The 16,625-nt window shown below is 47.5% G+C and overlaps 1 protein-coding gene across 1 annotated transcript in view; it reads right to left on the bottom strand.

The window, feature by feature from the left end:
• Window positions 1-16,625, bottom strand: part of LOC137377014 (cleavage and polyadenylation specificity factor subunit 6-like) — a 129,049-nt gene that overhangs the window by 22,888 nt on the left and 89,536 nt on the right. Inside the window, exon 4 of the mRNA XM_068046137.1 lies at window positions 9,796-9,941. Coding sequence (XP_067902238.1) covers window positions 9,796-9,941 — 146 coding nt within the window. The remainder of the gene's footprint in view (window positions 1-9,795; window positions 9,942-16,625) is intronic.

Here is a 16,625-nt window from a genome sequence, read left to right as displayed (position 1 = left end):
CCCTGAGACAGATGTTAAGCTAACTGGTCCGTAGTTTCCTGCTTTCTGTCTCCCTCCCTTTTTGAATAAAGGAGTTACATTGTCTATTTTCCAATCTAATGGAACCTTCCCCAAATCTAGGGAATTTTGGAAAATCAAAACCAACACATCAAATATCTCACTAGCCAGTTCTTTTAAGACTCTAGGATGAAGTCCATCAGGACCCAGGGACTTGTCAGCCCACAGATACAACAATTTGTTCAGTCCCACTTCCCTGGTATTTATAATTTTCTTCAGTTCCTCCCTCCCTTCCATTTCCTGATTTACAGCTATTTCTGGGATGTTATTTGTATTCTCTATGGTGAAGACTGATGCAAAATACCTGTTCAATTCATCTGCTATCTCCTTATTTTTCCTTATTAATTCCCCAGTGTCACATTCTATAGGACCAACGCTCACTTTGTTAATTCTTTTTGTTTTTAAATATCTATAGAAACTCTTACTGTCTTTATATTTCTCGCCAGCTTTCTCTCATACTCTAATTTTTCCCTCCTTATTAATCTTTAAGTTGTTCTTTGCTGCTTTTTATATCCTGTCCAATCTTCTGATCTGCCACCCATCTTTGCACAACTATATGCTTTTTCTTTATGTTTGATACTATCTTTAACCTTTTTAGTTAATCACGGATGATGAGTCCTCCCCTCCGTGGTTAACTGTAATAGGTTTGTCACACCAATTAATTGAAGTGGGGCAACGGAATTTCACATTAAACTTAAGTTCTGCTATAAGCTGAACCAAGGAAAACCAACTGGACGTATGAACCATTAAAAAAAAAATTGGTTTTAAAACCATTTTGTACCTTCCCACCAACAATCATATTGTTACAAAAAATGGTTAGGAGAAATAAGAGTAATCAGATGTTTTTTCTTTGTCCCACCACAAAACAGAATAGAGTCATAGTCATTTATGGCACAGAAGGTCATTCGGCCCATTGAGTCCATGCTGGCACTCCACGGCATAATAGTCAGTCCCACTCGCATGCTCAATTCCCCCGTTGCCCTGCAAGTCTATTTCCTTCAAGTACACATCCAATTTCCTTTGAAATCATTGATTGTTTCTGTTTCCACCAACCTCTTTCCAGTTCATTACCACTCGCTGCGTAAAAAAGCTCTTCCTCACATTCCACCTGCATCTTTTGCCTAAAACTTTCAATCTGTGTCCCCTAGTCCTTGTACCATCAGTTAATGGGAACAGTAAATCTCATTTGTTTTTGTAGGGCTCCCGCAGCGCGTAGTGAGAGAAGACACAAAGCCATATAGATCAAAAAGCCCCTGGTTTAATTCCTGGTCTACATTGCGTTAGTAAAGCTTAGCCAGGGCAGCAGTAGGGCTGTTACAATTAGTGCCAGTGCCACTGGATTAAGAAAGATGGAGGGTGGCGGGGAGGGGTCAGGGAAATCAGCCAGAACTCCTGCTACTGACAGCTGTTCAGTGACCCGATCTGGAAAGCAAGTGGATGTATGTTCACATCTGCATGAACATCCAGTGAAAACAGGATCAGGCCCCACTGTGAAGACCTGCACAGTGGAAAAGCCTGCTGATACTCACCATAAAGATTCAAGAAGAATGGTCACTTGGGCAGCCCCAAAAAGAGTCGGCACTTTCATGAAGGGCGGGGAAAGCTGACAAAACAAAGGACTCTGTTGTGAAGGTAGGCTGTTAGCTTCAAAAGAAAATTTTTTTAAATCCATGAATTCAATTAAATTTTTCTATTTAATAACACCAGTTTTATACTGGAACTATTTCTGATTTGAATATTGAAAGGGCACAATCACCTTTAGCACACCATTTAAAGGCACAAGGAACTATGGATACTTAGCAAAACCTAGGAGAGATATGACTTGCTTTGCAATCTTCAGTGATTCACAGGCACAGAATCTGGGTTCAATAGATCTTCTTACTTCATTTTAATTTGATTCTTCTATTTTTTCTCAGAACATATGATTCACCTTTCCCTCTCTATGGTTATGCCCACTTTTGGAATTAGTCTTCTTCATCCATTTGTCTCCTTTCTCTCTTCTACTCCCATCTCTCTCTCTTTTCGTTCTCTTTTGTCTGCCTTCTTTGTGTAGATTTGAGGTTCATAATGCAAGTCTGATTTTTACACATTCCAAAATCAAGGATGAGACTTTAACTCACTCAAAACCCACCCATTTGCACAGTTAAAATCAGGACCTAAGTGTTTAAAACCAGAACGTGGCCAGAATTTTGACCCTACTGGAACTGCAAACTTCTACAGAATCGTACTGATAATGGTGAGCCTGAAACATTCTTTCACTGATATGAAGATTATCTGAACCTGGCTGCGTATTCCAAATGGCAGAGCTTTCTACCATGCCAGGTTTCATTTCCTTCTGCAGCTCTCCTTTCCTTTCACCAATCTTTCCTCAGCTAAAGAGCATAGGAACAATTTGTAACCCCAGTCACTATAAGCTTATACCAGACTCAGAACAATTTGGTGAATTTTACTTAAATGAAATCTCATGGGAAGCTTTCACACACCTATACACATTTACTTAAAACAAAATACTCTTTTAACTCACCGAGTCACACTCCTGCAATATAAATATAGGACACAGATGTGCCATCTGTGTGTCTGATCTTGACTGCCACTTTGCAAGTGTATTTTCACACTTATTAACTATCTACAGCTAAAAGCTGACCAAGACTTTAATAGTGCCATATTTGGTGACAGTCTTCCAACACCTTTTTGGACGCCTGGACAGGTTACAGGAGAAAGCTTCACACGTGACAGGCAACGCCTCACTCATCTCTAGCCTTTAATCTGTCTCAAAATTTATCTTTATCTTATTGATACTACTATAGTTATTATTGCTCTGACTTTTGCACTCTTCTTCCTTGCAAGCTACAAATACACCAGTCTTAATGGCCTTTCTCCCCCCTGCATCCTTGGTGTCGAAATCAATATTTAATTGTTCTATATACTATTTTACCTCATTCTTTACTAGGACCTCAAAACATACTTCCAAACAAGCTTTTAAAACATACGTTTAGCAACAATTCCCACTAGATTTGGATTGGACACCAGTAGGAATTGGAATTGGAAAGTGAATTACGGGAGGTGATGAAGGCATGGTTGAAAAGGTAAGTTTTAAGGAAGCTACTGAAGATGGATAGAGAAGTAGCAAGATAAAGGGATTTATTGGCAATTCTCAAGTTCAAACGCATAATAGCTGATGGCTCTACCAGAGATTATGAAGCAGAGATGGGACACCAGGTAGCAGGGAACAAAACACAATGGACCAGTGTTGGAAAAGCAGAGGAAGCAAATGGTAAGGAGGGCTGAAGACCATAGTAGGTTGGAGCAAATCCATGAAAAGATTTGAAATTGATTAGAATTTTGAAATCAATGTGCAAGAGATGGAGTGCCAATGGAAATTACATGGACAAGGCTGATAGATAAATAAGATAATGCATTTACCTGATAACAGAATATGGGCAGCAGAAGCTGGATCAGTTGAAGTTAGTAGAAAGTGAAACTCAGGAAACCAGCATTAGTAAAACCAAGCCTGGAAGTGATGAAAGCATTGGATGAGGGTTTTGGCCACAGTGAGGAATAGCTGGTGCATATGAAAATAGGCACTCTTGCTGTTGGACCAGATGTGGGGGTTTGAAGTTCAGCTCAGAGTCGAAGAGGACACTGAGCATGTCCATCATCCGGAGCAAACATTGGGGTGAGTAAGGAATTGGAGATTTGTACCCAATGTTTCTGTTGGGAGCTGAAGAGGATGCTTACACACAAAACATCTGTGGCTCATCCATGATTTGATGTTGTCAGGCTGCACCACAACAATCGCGGAGGCAGTAGTGATGTTGAAGAGGTAAAGCTGGGCGTTATTAGTGTACACAAGGAAATTGATTCGATGTTTGAGGAACATGTAGGTAAGAATAGGAAGGGTCTAGATGATTGACACCTTCTATCTAATTCATCTCATCTCTAATTTTACTTTGAATACCTGCACTGTAAGCCTTGAACATCTTTGGTGAGACAGCTCATCTCAGCCAGGGGAGCAATAGGGTAGTCATACCTCTGGGTTAGTGAGGGGATAATTAGGTCAGGGCTCTGTTCTACGTCGATATCTAGCAACTCTTGTCGGAAAGTACATGCACAGCTGTCAGGGCAGGATCAGGTTCAAGTGTGATGTCCTCACAATCAAGTAGCTGGTAGGCATGCCGGGCTCATATACCATCCAAGAGACCTTAATTCATACATCAAAAGATTGCCAGCATCTTTGGAATTGTACCAGCACAAGTCTTCAGGAGGAAGGTGGGAAAATAGCAGCCATTTTGCAACCATGACAGCACAGCACCAAAAATTATGAGGTCAAAACCTACTATTTTACAGTTTAGTAATCACCAAATATAAGTTTGCTAATAGGAAAAAAAAGGACAAAGCCTTGATTTAAATGCTGATATTGTGTTTGAAAGCATGGGATGTGCAAATTTCAACATAAAAGCTCAATGATTTCCACCAAACCTGGCTACTAGCTTGGTACCCAGGGAATAATAGGGATATCCATTTATCAATCTGACAAGCTCCTGCTCTCCAAGGTCAGATTCATGTTACAGTTCACTTTCATTCAAAGGTGAACACCAGAGCTTTTATTTCTTCTTGTACCGTAATGTTGGGATTACTGATGAGGATAAAGGATAGAGTTGGCAGGCATAGAAACAATAATAACCTATCCCCCCTCTAATCATGGTTTATTTATTTTTGAAACTACTTATGCTCTGATATATCAGATTTTCTGGGAATCAAAAGATTGCGAATAAAAATGGTTGAGGTAGGTCACTCAATGACAGAGGATAAACACCACGTCATGTGATAAAAGTTCCAGGTTCAATTTGAGATTTACTCAGTTGATTTATCTCAGCCATGGAAGTGGTAGGAGCACTATGGTATCTCTGCTAATCACAATCCAGTGAGGCCTGTCGCAAGTGCATGTGTGGACCTCAGCTGAGGACATAGTTACGCTCAGCTGCAATGCTTTCCAGACACCCAATGTATAGGGTCCACAAGAGGATCCAATCTGGTTGCTGCAGTCATCAAACTTCTATCCGCAGATAATCAGTTTCTGTATTTATTGGAATATGATAGCAAAATGGTTACGTTACTGGACTGGATCCAGAGGTTTGGACAAATGATCCAGAGACACAGGTCAAATTCCACCAAACAGTTGGAGGAATTTAAATTCAGTTAATGAAATAAATCTGGAATAAAAAGCTAGTATCAGAAATGGTGACCATAAAGTGACCAGATTCCCATAAAAACTCATCTAATGTCCTTTAGGGAAGGAAATCTACCATCCTTACCTGATCTGGCCTACATGTGATTCCACACCCACAGCAGTGTGGTTGACTCTCAACTGCCCCCTGAAATGGCCTAGCAAACCACTCAGTTGTACCAAATTGCTACAAAAAAACTATAGTAAGAATAAAATTATAGACTGCAGCATGTCAAGAATGCGGCTCAACGCCACCTTCTTGAAGGCAATTAGGGATAAGCAATGAATGCTGGCCTTGCTAGCGACACTCACATTTCATGAATGAATTAAAAAAATCTGTACTGCATGTTATTTCTGTTTCCGTGGTTTAATAAAACAAGTGTTCTGCAATGATAGAACTACTTTTCTTTGGGAGGCTATCAGTGCCATTGGAAAGTGGGCAGGGGTCCCTGAAGATTTATCAATATTTCTAAGTGATTCCCCTACACAGAAAGATTTGAAAACCTGCAGAACAGTCGCTTGGGTGAGATGCCGGAAGGCTGCCGATATCCATGGAACTGTATGTCATTATGAGTCAGTTCCTTTAGTTTAGGACGGAGGGACAATGCTGAACACTCAAAATCGACAAAAGTTAATTTTTAAGCAATAAACAACCTCCAGGTTGGTAGGTTCTTAAACAAGAACCCTGTTTAACTAAATGGATTCAGTGCTTATGCAGTTCAGAACATTCCTGAGTCACACTCTGTTCTTCCATTTATTACAAGTTTGCAAATTTCTCCCTCCTCCTCCTCAACCCCTTAATTTAACTGCTGTCACATATTGTTCAAAAGCAAGTTACTGAAATGACGTTGGACTTGATTGGTTCAAGATTTCAAATCATTTAAGTAAATTGCACAATCATTATTGTAACACTAAGTCATATAGGCCAGAAGAGTCCCAGGTTCAAACTCTGTCTGAATCAGATGATCTCAGGGGCTGTGATTGGGATTAAAATGATAACAGTGCCCTGTGCTAGGGACGCTAACCGTCTGGACTCACAAGAAGAATGAGGGCTGTGGGTGCCCACAGGAATGTACCCCAGCAAGAGCTGGCAGTTTCAGAGAGGAAACTAGAGGATAAGAAGGGAAGGTGGGAAAAGTAGAAAGGGAGAGGGGGCAGGAGGGGTAGAAAGGGAGAGGGGGCAGGAGGGGTAGAAAGGGAGAGGGGGCAGGAGGGGTAGAAAGGGAGAGGGGGCAGGAGGGGTAGAAAGGGAGAGGGGGCAGGAGGGGTAGAAAGGGAGAGGGGGCAGGAGGGGTAGAAAGGGAGAGGGGGCAGGAGGGGTAGAAAGGGAGAGGGGGCAGGAGGGGTAGAAAGGGAGAGGGGGCAGGAGGGGTAGCAAGGGAGAGGGGGCAGGAGGGGTAGAAAGGGAGAGGGGGCAGGAGGGGTAGAAAGGGAGAGGGGGCAGGAGGGGTAGAAACGGAGAGGGGGAAGGGTAGAAAGGGAGGGAAAGGAGGGGTAGAAAGGGGGAATGGAGGAAAGGAGGGGTAGAAAGGGGGAATGGGGGAACAGGGGAAGGGGAGGAAGCAAGGTGCAAAAGGGAAAGCAGGGAATATGTGGGGAAGGGGTATTGGGGAAAGCAAGAAGCTCGGTGGGAGGAAAGCAGCTCAGCAAGGGGAAAGCAGGAGGGCTCAGCGGGAGAGGGGCAGGGGGGCACTGCGGGAGAGGGGCAGGGGGGCTTGGAGGGAGAGGGGCAGGGGGGCTCTGCGGGAGAGGGGCAGGAGGGCTCGGCGGGAGAGGGGCAGGAGGGCTCGGCGGGAGAGGGGCAGGAGGGCTCTGCCGGGGAGTAAGCAGGAAGTAAGCGATGAACAGGTGGGCTAGGGTAGGGGAAGCAGGACATGTCAGGGGAAAAGGAGGATGGATGGAGACCAGAGGGGTTGGGAAAGAGGATGGGTGGATGGAGGAAGTGACGGCAGGGCAAAAAGAGAGGCAAAGTGGGAAAGATGATGGCAAAAGGACAGGGAGGGGACCAAGGAGGCTGGGAGGAGCAGAAGAGGGTGAGAAAATTAAATCAATGTCTGATGGTCAAGTCCTATTATTCAATTTCAATTACATACAAGCAGTAATAGATAAGAATAGATCAGTAACATAAACAGTCAGGCAAGCAACATCCCAATCCTGAAAAATCTTATTTTCAGGAGAATAAGGACCAAAGGAATATTCAACACTTAAGGAAAACAGGATCCAACTGGATCCCAGTCAAGTCACTTTCTGCTGGTTGGCATTGTGATAGAAAGTAAAAAGACCTCACAATTCCAGGACTTGTTAAGGATAACAATCCCGACAGCAAAAATTGGAAACTTCTGCTAGTTTTTCGTCAGCTAACAATCTTGTGCTAAATCCTTCTGATGTTAAAGTGCCTATGGTATATGATGCAGATTTTAAAAATTAAATTTTCACTGATAATTTACCAGCTGTATGTAGATGATTTTCTCAACTTACCAGAAATTCCAGAATCTCAGATGGAACGTTGCAAAGTAAAATCAAAGAGGGTGTCTTTATAACATTAGCGTAGCATCAGGCCTCATTGTAGATTGGTGCGATCAACGTGTTTTATTTTAAAGATACAATAATTATCACACACGGGTACACAAACAGTCTAAAAGATAAGTACGTTATTGGTGCTGGGGGGAAAATACTAATATTTGTTCAGTACTCCAAAACGGATAGAGACTGAGTCTGACAGTGTGAGGGAGCAGAATTAACACAATGAAAAATATCATCACTACCTTTGCCTTGAGTAACTTTATAAAGGGTGGGCGGCAAGGGGCTGCTGCAGACTGAATTTTTTTTTTAATTGTTTCATTCAGAAACTAGGCAAAGGGCCACGTTACAGGACACCACCAAGGTTGAAAAAAAGTAGGAATCAGGAAATGGTAGTTAGGTACGGTCAAGCTTGGGTTTTTAAAACCTGTAGATTTTACAAGGAAACAAAGGCTGAAGGAGATGCGGAGTTCCATGTTTCTGAAGTATTGAGGAAAAAAACAGTTGGAATTGAAATCTAATTCAAGATCGTTGCACACACACAATAAAGATGCAGGAAGGGAGAGTATACAGAATGGAACTTGCAGCTTAGTGGAGCAAAAGGGAAGCTCGAGGAGCACTGATCATAGTAGCATTGATAAAATAGATTCAAGTTAACTGCATGCTAATTTAGTCTCCTCACACCGTTGGACCCAGTAACTCTTCCTAGCCAGTTCCCAATGTCAACAGCACTTGCCATTCAAAGGTATTACAAAAATTTACAAAAACCATTAATAAAAAATTAGTGTGATTTATAAATCAGCAGGATCTGATCTGGATTCTGCCCCTTTAAGGGGTTATATTTACAAAGTATTTATAAAGTGCATAAGAAAGACAAAGTTAATCCTGCTGAAAGCTTTAGGAATGTGGCAGACATTGAAGTGGAGTAGACAAATAAAGCCATTGGACTGGTAAGCAGCTCTGAAGTCTGTGGGTTGATACACAGAAATGCAAAGTCAGCATATTTTATAACGGTACAACAGATTTTTCCGGCCTTTGGAGAAGGGCATTCCCCTAACCCTTGAAGGGGTAAAGAGAAATGATGCACAACATGCAAGACGTCACCCGTCAATCAGTTTGAAGTCTCACCAGTTGTCATAATGAAGTTCTTTGTTTCTCTTCCCCCTCAAATGCACAGCACAGATAGACCTCATTGTGCAGTGAATTGCACAAATACAAGATTTTATTGCGACACAACATGCAGGAGATCATGGACTCTGGGAACACTGATGGCAATGGGCAACACAGTCACATCACAACAAGAAATCTCTTGAAAGAATATACGATATTATGCACTGTTCCTTCCATCATATTTCCAATAAGATCCATTTAAAAACATGTTTACAGTTAACAAATATGAAAATAGAAACATTTGTCATATTAAACTGTTGGGAAGGAGGCAGTGAAAACAATAGTGAGTCCAAGAGTTAATACCCCTAATTATATTCCTGCTAAGAAAAATTGTCAGCCCAATTGTGTAATATACCCACAACTGAAGTACTTCTCTTAACCCACCTGGTAGCATCTGCACTTTCTATAGCAGCAGTGGATATTTAGTGGAAACAATTTTTCCTCGAAAAATTTTACCTTTTGCTTTCCCATTGGTTATCAGCTGTTTCAGAATGTTTTCCTGCCCCTGTAAAACTTAATATGACAAAGGCATGGAGCTGAATTTAGTATCCATTGAACTAGTTCAGTTCATTACCTAATGACAATACTTCCATTTAATTTTGTGTTTGTTGGAGTAACCAAATGGAAACATATTGTGCCACATAAAGCCAGTGTTAGTAACTGGCTTACTAGCAAGTGACCAGAGTAATTCCTGTCATAACTGGATATGAAAAAGTTATCCATCATTCCACTGCTACAGGTATTACTCTGGCTCACAAACACACAGGTCTGCAAAGAGGTTAATGAAGATCTAATGTAGTGTAGAATTTCCAAAGATTTACTTTTCTTGGATTGCGCTTCAAACTGGTTGAGATTCTGTTTGTTGCAAGGCATGACCTCCGGTCTCAGTCCATGAAGTTCTCTTTGTGGAAGCAGCTCCATGAGGCGTTGGACGGAACTTTCAGAGCCCAGATATACTTCAGCAAACCTGGTCAGTAAGTAGAGGAAGACAAAAAAAAATCTCTATTACTCATATAAGCACAGCAATTTGACAACCTATTCCCATTTTTTGCCCATTTTTCCTGAAGGCCCAACTCTTGCTAGGTACTGTTTCTTGGGTCCAAAAGTCTTGCGTTATCTTGGCCCAATGCCAATTCTGCATGCACAAGCCCAGAAAATGGGTGTCAGTTAACTATTCAACCTTGGAGAACATCAGAGCCAAATTTGATCCTGTTTTGACACATCATCTATATATGCACTCTCTCACAGAAGGTACTGGAGAGGGATCAAGAGTTGTGACCGTCGCTGATTTTCCCTTCCCTAAACCAAGAACTCTGAGCGTGCCTCTGAAATGCAACCCCAAATGACATCAGTCAGGTCAGCAAAAACATATCAGAAACAAACCAGGGAGAAAATCTGGGACGCTCCAAGTCTGTTTGTCTTTCTGTTATACCACTTGCCATCTTTACCCACGAAACTGTTTGAAAACCATCACTGACATAAGTGCTCTTGGGATGGGTAGGGAGAGAAAATTAATAATTAGACACCATTCCTGTTGCTGACTGCAATCCAGTGAGACGCTGGTGGAAAGTGCACAAGGCCAGGGTCAAGCATGATGTGATGCACAAATATCCTGCACCTTGGCAAGGCACTGGAGCATAGACAATGCCCTACGGAGTCTGTGTGAGAGTGTGTGCGTGCGAGAGCGAGAGCGAGAGCGAGAGCGAGAGACAGAGACAGAGACAGAGACAGAGACAGAGACAGAGACAGAGACAGAGACAGAGACAGAGAGAGAGAGAGAGAGAGAGAGAGAGAGAGAGAGAGAGAGAGAGTGAGTGAGTGAGTGAGTGAGTGAGTGAGTGAGTGAGTGAGTGAGTGAGTGTGAGTGAGTGAGTGAGTGAGTGAGTGAGTGTGTGCGTGAGAGAGAGAGAGAGAGAGAGAGAGAGCGCGTGTGCGAGAGAGCGCGTGTGGGTGGGTGAGTGAGTGAGGAGAGAGTGTGAGTGAGTGAGGAGAGAGTGTGAGTGAGTGAGGAGAGAGTGTGAGTGAGTGAGGAGAGAGTGAGTGAGAGTGAGTGAGTGAAGAGTGAGTGAGAGTGTGAGTGAAGAGAGCGTGAGAGTGTGTGAGTGTGAGTGAGAGGGAGTGTGAGAGAGTGAGAGTGAGTGAGGAGAGAGTGTGAGTGAGTGAGGAGAGAGTGTGAGTGAGTGAGGAGAGAGTGTGAGTGAGTGAGGAGAGAGTGTGAGTGAGTGAGGAGAGAGTGTGAGTGAGTGAGGAGAGAGTGTGAGTGAGTGAGGAGAGAGTGTGAGTGAGTGAGGAGAGTGTGTGAGAGTGAGAGAGTGAGTGTGTGAGAGTGAGAGTGTGAGTGAGTGTGAGAGTGAGAGTGTGAGTGAGTGTGGAGTGAGTGAGGTGTGAGTGTAAGAGTGTGTGTGAGTGTGTGAGTGAGTGAGTGAGTGAGTGAGTGAGTGAGTGAGTGTGAGTGAGTGAGTGAGTGAGTGAGTGAGTGAGTGAGTGAGTGAGTGTGAGTGAGTGTGAGTGAGTGAGTGTGAGTGAGTGTGAGTGAGTGAGTGTGAGAGAGTGAGAGTGAGTGTGAGAGAGTGAGAGTGAGTGAGGAGAGAGTGTGAGTGAGTGAGGAGAGAGTGTGAGTGAGTGAGGAGAGAGTGTGAGTGAGTGAGGAGAGAGTGTGAGTGAGTGAGGAGAGAGTGTGAGTGAGTGAGGAGAGAGTGTGAGTGAGTGAGGAGAGAGTGTGAGTGAGTGAGGAGAGAGTGTGAGTGAGTGAGGAGAGAGTGTGAGTGAGTGAGGAGAGTGTGTGAGAGTGAGAGAGTGAGTGTGTGAGAGTGAGAGTGGAGTGAGTGAGGTGTGAGTGTAAGAGTGTGTGTGAGTGTGTGAGTGTGTGAGTGAGTGAGTGAGTGAGTGAGTGAGTGAGTGAGTGAGTGAGTGAGTGAGTGAGTGAGTGAGTGAGTGAGTGAGTGAGTGAGTGAGTGAGTGAGTGAGTGAGTGAGTGAGTGTGAGTGAGTGAGTGAGTGAGTGAGTGAGTGAGTGTGAGTGAGTGAGTGAGTGAGTGAGTGAGTGTGAGTGAGTGTGAGTGAGTGTGAGTGAGTGTGAGTGAGTGTGAGTGAGTGTGAGTGAGTGAGTGTGAGAGAGTGAGAGTGAGTGAGGAGAGAGTGTGAGTGAGTGAGGAGAGAGTGTGAGTGAGTGAGGAGAGAGTGTGAGTGAGTGAGGAGAGAGTGTGAGTGAGTGAGGAGAGTGTGTGAGAGTGAGTGAGTGAGTGTGTGGTGAGTGAGAGTGTGAGTGAGTGTGGAGTGAGTGAGGTGTGAGTGTAAGAGTGTGGGTGTGAGTGTGTGAGTGTGTGAGTGTGTGAGTGTGTGAGTGTGTGAGTGTGTGAGTGTGTGAGTGTGTGAGTGTGTGAGTGGTGTGAGTGTGTGAGTGTGTGAGGTGTGGAGTGTGAGTGTGAGTGAGTGAGTGAGTGAGTGTGTGAGTGAGTGAGTGTTGAGCGAGTGAGTGAGTGGGAGCGAGTGAGTGAGTGGGAGCGAGTGAGTGAGTGGGAGCGAGTGAGTGAGTGGGAGCGAGTGAGTGAGTGGGAGCGAGTGAGTGGGTGGGAGCGAGTGAGTGGGTGGGAGCGAGTGAGTGGGTGGGAGCGAGTGCGTGGGAGCGAGTGGGTGGGAGCGAGTGGGTGGGAGCGAGTGAGTGGGTGGGAGCGAGTGAGTGCGTGGGAGCGAGTGAGTGCGTGGGAGCGAGTGAGTGCGTGGGAGCGAGTGAGTGCGTGGGAGCGAGTGCGTGGGAGCGAGTGCGTGGGAGCGAGTGCGTGGGAGCGAGTGCGTGGGAGCGAGTGAGTGGGAGCGAGTGAGTGGGAGCGAGTGAGTGGGAGCGAGTGAGTGGGAGCGAGTGAGTGGGAGCGAGTGAGTGGGAGCGAGTGAGTGGGAGCGAGTGAGTGGGAGCGAGTGAGTGGGAGCGAGTGAGTGGGAGCGAGTGAGTGGGAGCGAGTGAGTGGGAGCGAGTGAGTGGGAGCGAGTGAGTGGGAGCGAGTGAGTGGGTGCGAGTGAGTGGGAGCGAGTGAGTGGGAGCGAGTGAGTGGGAGCGAGTGAGTGGGAGCGAGTGAGTGGGAGCGAGTGAGTGGGAGCGAGTGAGTGGGAGCGAGTGAGTGGGAGCGAGTGAGTGGGAGCGAGTGAGTGGGAGCGAGTGAGTGGGAGCGAGTGAGTGGGAGCGAGTGAGTGGGAGCGAGTGAGTGGGAGCGAGTGAGTGGGAGCGAGTGAGTGGGAGCGAGTGAGTGGGAGCGAGTGAGTGGGAGCGAGTGAGTGGGAGCGAGTGAGTGGGAGCGAGTGAGTGGGAGCGAGTGAGTGGGAGCGAGTGAGTGGGAGCGAGTGAGTGGGAGCGAGTGAGTGGGAGCGAGTGAGTGGGAGCGAGTGAGTGGGAGCGAGTGAGTGGGAGCGAGTGAGTGGGAGCGAGTGAGTGGGAGCGAGTGAGTGGGAGCGAGTGAGTGGGAGCGAGTGAGTGGGAGCGAGTGAGTGGGAGCGAGTGAGTGGGAGCGAGTGAGTGGGAGCGAGTGAGTGGGAGCGAGTGAGTGGGAGCGAGTGAGTGGGAGCGAGTGAGTGGGAGCGAGTGAGTGGGAGCGAGTGAGTGGGGAGCGAGTGAGTGGGAGGGAGTGAGTGGAGGGAGTGAGTGGGAGGGAGTGAGTGGGAGGGAGTGAGTGGGAGGGAGTGAGTGGGAGGGAGTGAGTGGGAGGGAGTGAGTGGGAGGGAGTGAGTGGGAGGGAGTGAGTGGGAGGGAGTGAGTGGGAGGGAGTGAGTGGGAGGGAGTGAGTGGGAGGGAGTGAGTGGGAGGGAGTGAGTGGGAGGGAGTGAGTGGGAGGGAGTGAGTGGGAGGGAGTGAGTGGGAGGGAGTGAGTGGGAGGGAGTGAGTGGGAGGGAGTGAGTGGGAGGGAGTGAGTGGGAGGGAGTGAGTGGGAGGGAGTGAGTGGGAGGGAGTGAGTGGGTGGGAGTGAGTGGGTGGGAGTGAGTGAGTGGGAGTGAGTGAGTGGGAGTGAGTGAGTGGGAGTGAGTGAGTGGGAGTGAGTGAGTGGGAGTGAGTGAGTGGAGTGAGTGAGTGGGAGTGAGTGAGTGGGAGTGAGTGAGTGGGAGTGAGTGAGTGGGAGTGAGTGAGTGGGAGTGAGTGAGTGGGAGTGAGTGAGTGGGAGTGAGTGAGTGGGAGTGAGTGAGTGGGAGTGAGTGAGTGGGAGTGAGTGAGTGGGAGTGAGTGAGTGGGAGTGAGTGAGTGGGAGTGAGTGAGTGGGAGTGAGTGAGTGGGAGTGAGTGAGTGGGAGTGAGTGAGTGGGAGTGAGTGAGTGGGAGTGAGTGAGTGGGAGTGAGTGAGTGGGAGTGAGTGAGTGGGTGAGTGAGTGGAGTGAGTGAGTGGGAGTGAGTGAGTGGGAGTGAGTGAGTGGGAGTGAGTGAGTGGGAGTGAGTGAGTGAGTGCGAGTGAGTGCGAGTGAGTGAGTGAGTGCGTGAGTGAGTGCGAGTGAGTGCGTGAGTGAGTGTGTGAGTGAGTGCGGGTGAGTGCGAGTGAGTGAGTGAGTGCGAGTGAGTGAGTGAGTGAGTGAGTGAGTTGAGAGAGTGAGTGTGTGAGTGAGTGAGTAGAGAGTGAGTGAGTAGAGAGTGAGTGAGTAGAGAGTGAGAGAGTGAGTGAGTAGAGAGTGAGAGTGAGTGAGTGTGTGAGTGAGAGTGTGAGTGAGAGTGTGAGTAGAGTGTGAGTGAGAGTGTGAGTGAGTGAGAGTGAGTGAGTGAGTGAGAGTGAGTGAGTGAGAGAGTGAGTGAGTGTGAGAGTGAGAGTGTGAGTGTGAGAGTGAGAGTGAGAGCGTGAGAGTGTGAGTGAGTGAGGATAGAGTGAGTGAGTGAGGATAGAGTGAGTGAGTGAGAGTGTGAGTGAGTGAGAGTGTGTGAGGGAGGAGAGAGTGTGTGAGGGAGGAGAGAGATTGAGAGAGTTTGAGAGAGTGAGAGAGTTGTGAGTGAGAGTGAGAGAGGTGTGGGGGTGAGTGTGTGAGGTGAGTGTGGTTGGTGTGTGTGGGAGTGAGTGTGTGGTGAGGGGTGTGTGTGTGGGGTGGTGTGGGTGGGTGTGTGTGGGGTGGTTGTGTGGGTGGGTGTGTGTGTGGTGGGTGGTGTGGTGTGGTGGTGGGTGTGGTGGTGTGTGTGGGGTGTGTTGGGTGTGTGGTTGTGGTGTGTGTGGGTGTTGTGTGTGTGGGGGTGTGGTGGGTTGGGTTGTGTGGTTGGGGTTGGGTGTTGTGTGGGGGTGTGTGTGTGGTTGTGGTGTGGGTGGGGTGGTGTGGGGGTGGTGTGGTGTGTGGGTGGTGGGGGGTTGTGTGGGGTGGGGGTGTGTTGGGTGGTGGGTGTGTGGGGGGTGGGTGGTGGTGGGTGTGGGTGTGTGTGGGTGTGTGTGGTGGTGGTGGTGTGGTGGGGTGGTGGGTGTGGTGGGGTGGGTGGTGGTTGTTGTGTGGGTGTTTGGGTGGTGTGTGGTTGTGGTGTGGTGTGGTTGGGGGTGGTTGTGGGGTGGGGTGTTGGGTGGTGGGGGGTGGTAGGGTGGGTGTTGTGTGGTGGTGGTGGTGTGTGGGTGGGGGTGGGTGTTGGGGGGTGTGTGGTTGTGGGTGTGGGTGGTGTGGTGGTGTGGTGGGGTGTGTGTTGGGGTGGTTTTGTGGGGTGGTGTTTGGGGTGGTGTGTTGTGGGTGGTGGTGTGGGTGGTGGTGTGTGGGGTTTGTGTGGGTGTGTGTTGGGGTGTGTTTGGGTGGTGTTTGGGTGGTGTGTGTGGGTGTTGGTGTGGTGTTGGGGGGTGTGTTTGGCGAGTGAGGTGAGTGTGCGTGTGGGTGTGTGCGTGTGAGGGTGAGAGTTGAGTGAGGAGAGAGTGAGTGGAGAGATGTGAGGGTGTGGTTGAGTGTGAGGTGTGTGTGGGTGGGTGTGTGTGTGTGGGGGTGGTGGAGTTGTTGGGTGGGGTGGGTGGGTGGTGTGGGGGGTGTGGGTGGTGGTGTTGGGTGGTGGGTGGTGTTTGTGGTGGGTGTGTGTGTGGGTGGGTGGTGGGTTGTGGTGGGGGGGTGTTTGGGGTGGTGTGTGGGTGTTTGGTGGTGTGTGTGGGTGGGGTGTTGTGGGTGTGGTTGTGTTGTGTGTGTGGTGGTGTGTGGGGGTTGTTGGTGGGTGTGTGTGGGTTTGTGGTGGTTGGTGTGGGTGTTGTGGGTTGGTGTGTTGTTGGTGGGGTTTTGGGTGTGTTGGTGTGGGGTGGTGTTGTGTGTGTGGTGGTTGTGTGGGGGGGTGGTTTTGGTGGGTTGTGGGTGGTGGTTTGGGGTGGTTTTGGGGGTGTGTTTTGGGGGGTGGTTTTGGGGTGGTGTTGGGTGTGTTGGGGGGGTGTGTTGGGGTGGGTGGGTGTTTGGGGGTGGTGTTTGGGGTGGTTTGTGGGGGTGGTGGTGTGGGGGGTGGTGTTTGTGTGGGGTTGGGGGGGGTGGGGTTTGGGGGGTGGGTTGGGTTGTGGGGGTGGGTTGTTGGGGGGGTGGTTTGGGGGGTTGGGTTTGTGATATAGGTGTGAGAGAGATTATTATTATTAGTGTGTGTTTTGTGTGTGATAGATTAGGGTGTGGAGATAGATATATAGAGAGAAGATAGATATATAGAGAAGATAGATATTATAAGAGAGAGATAGATATTATAGAGAGAAGATAGATATA

The sequence above is a fragment of the Heterodontus francisci genome, chromosome 14 (genome assembly GCF_036365525.1).
Source record: "Heterodontus francisci isolate sHetFra1 chromosome 14, sHetFra1.hap1, whole genome shotgun sequence".
Taxonomy (NCBI): domain Eukaryota; kingdom Metazoa; phylum Chordata; class Chondrichthyes; order Heterodontiformes; family Heterodontidae; genus Heterodontus; species Heterodontus francisci.
The sequence above is the reverse complement of the archived record's forward strand: the minus strand, read 5'-3'. Positions and strand labels throughout refer to the sequence as shown.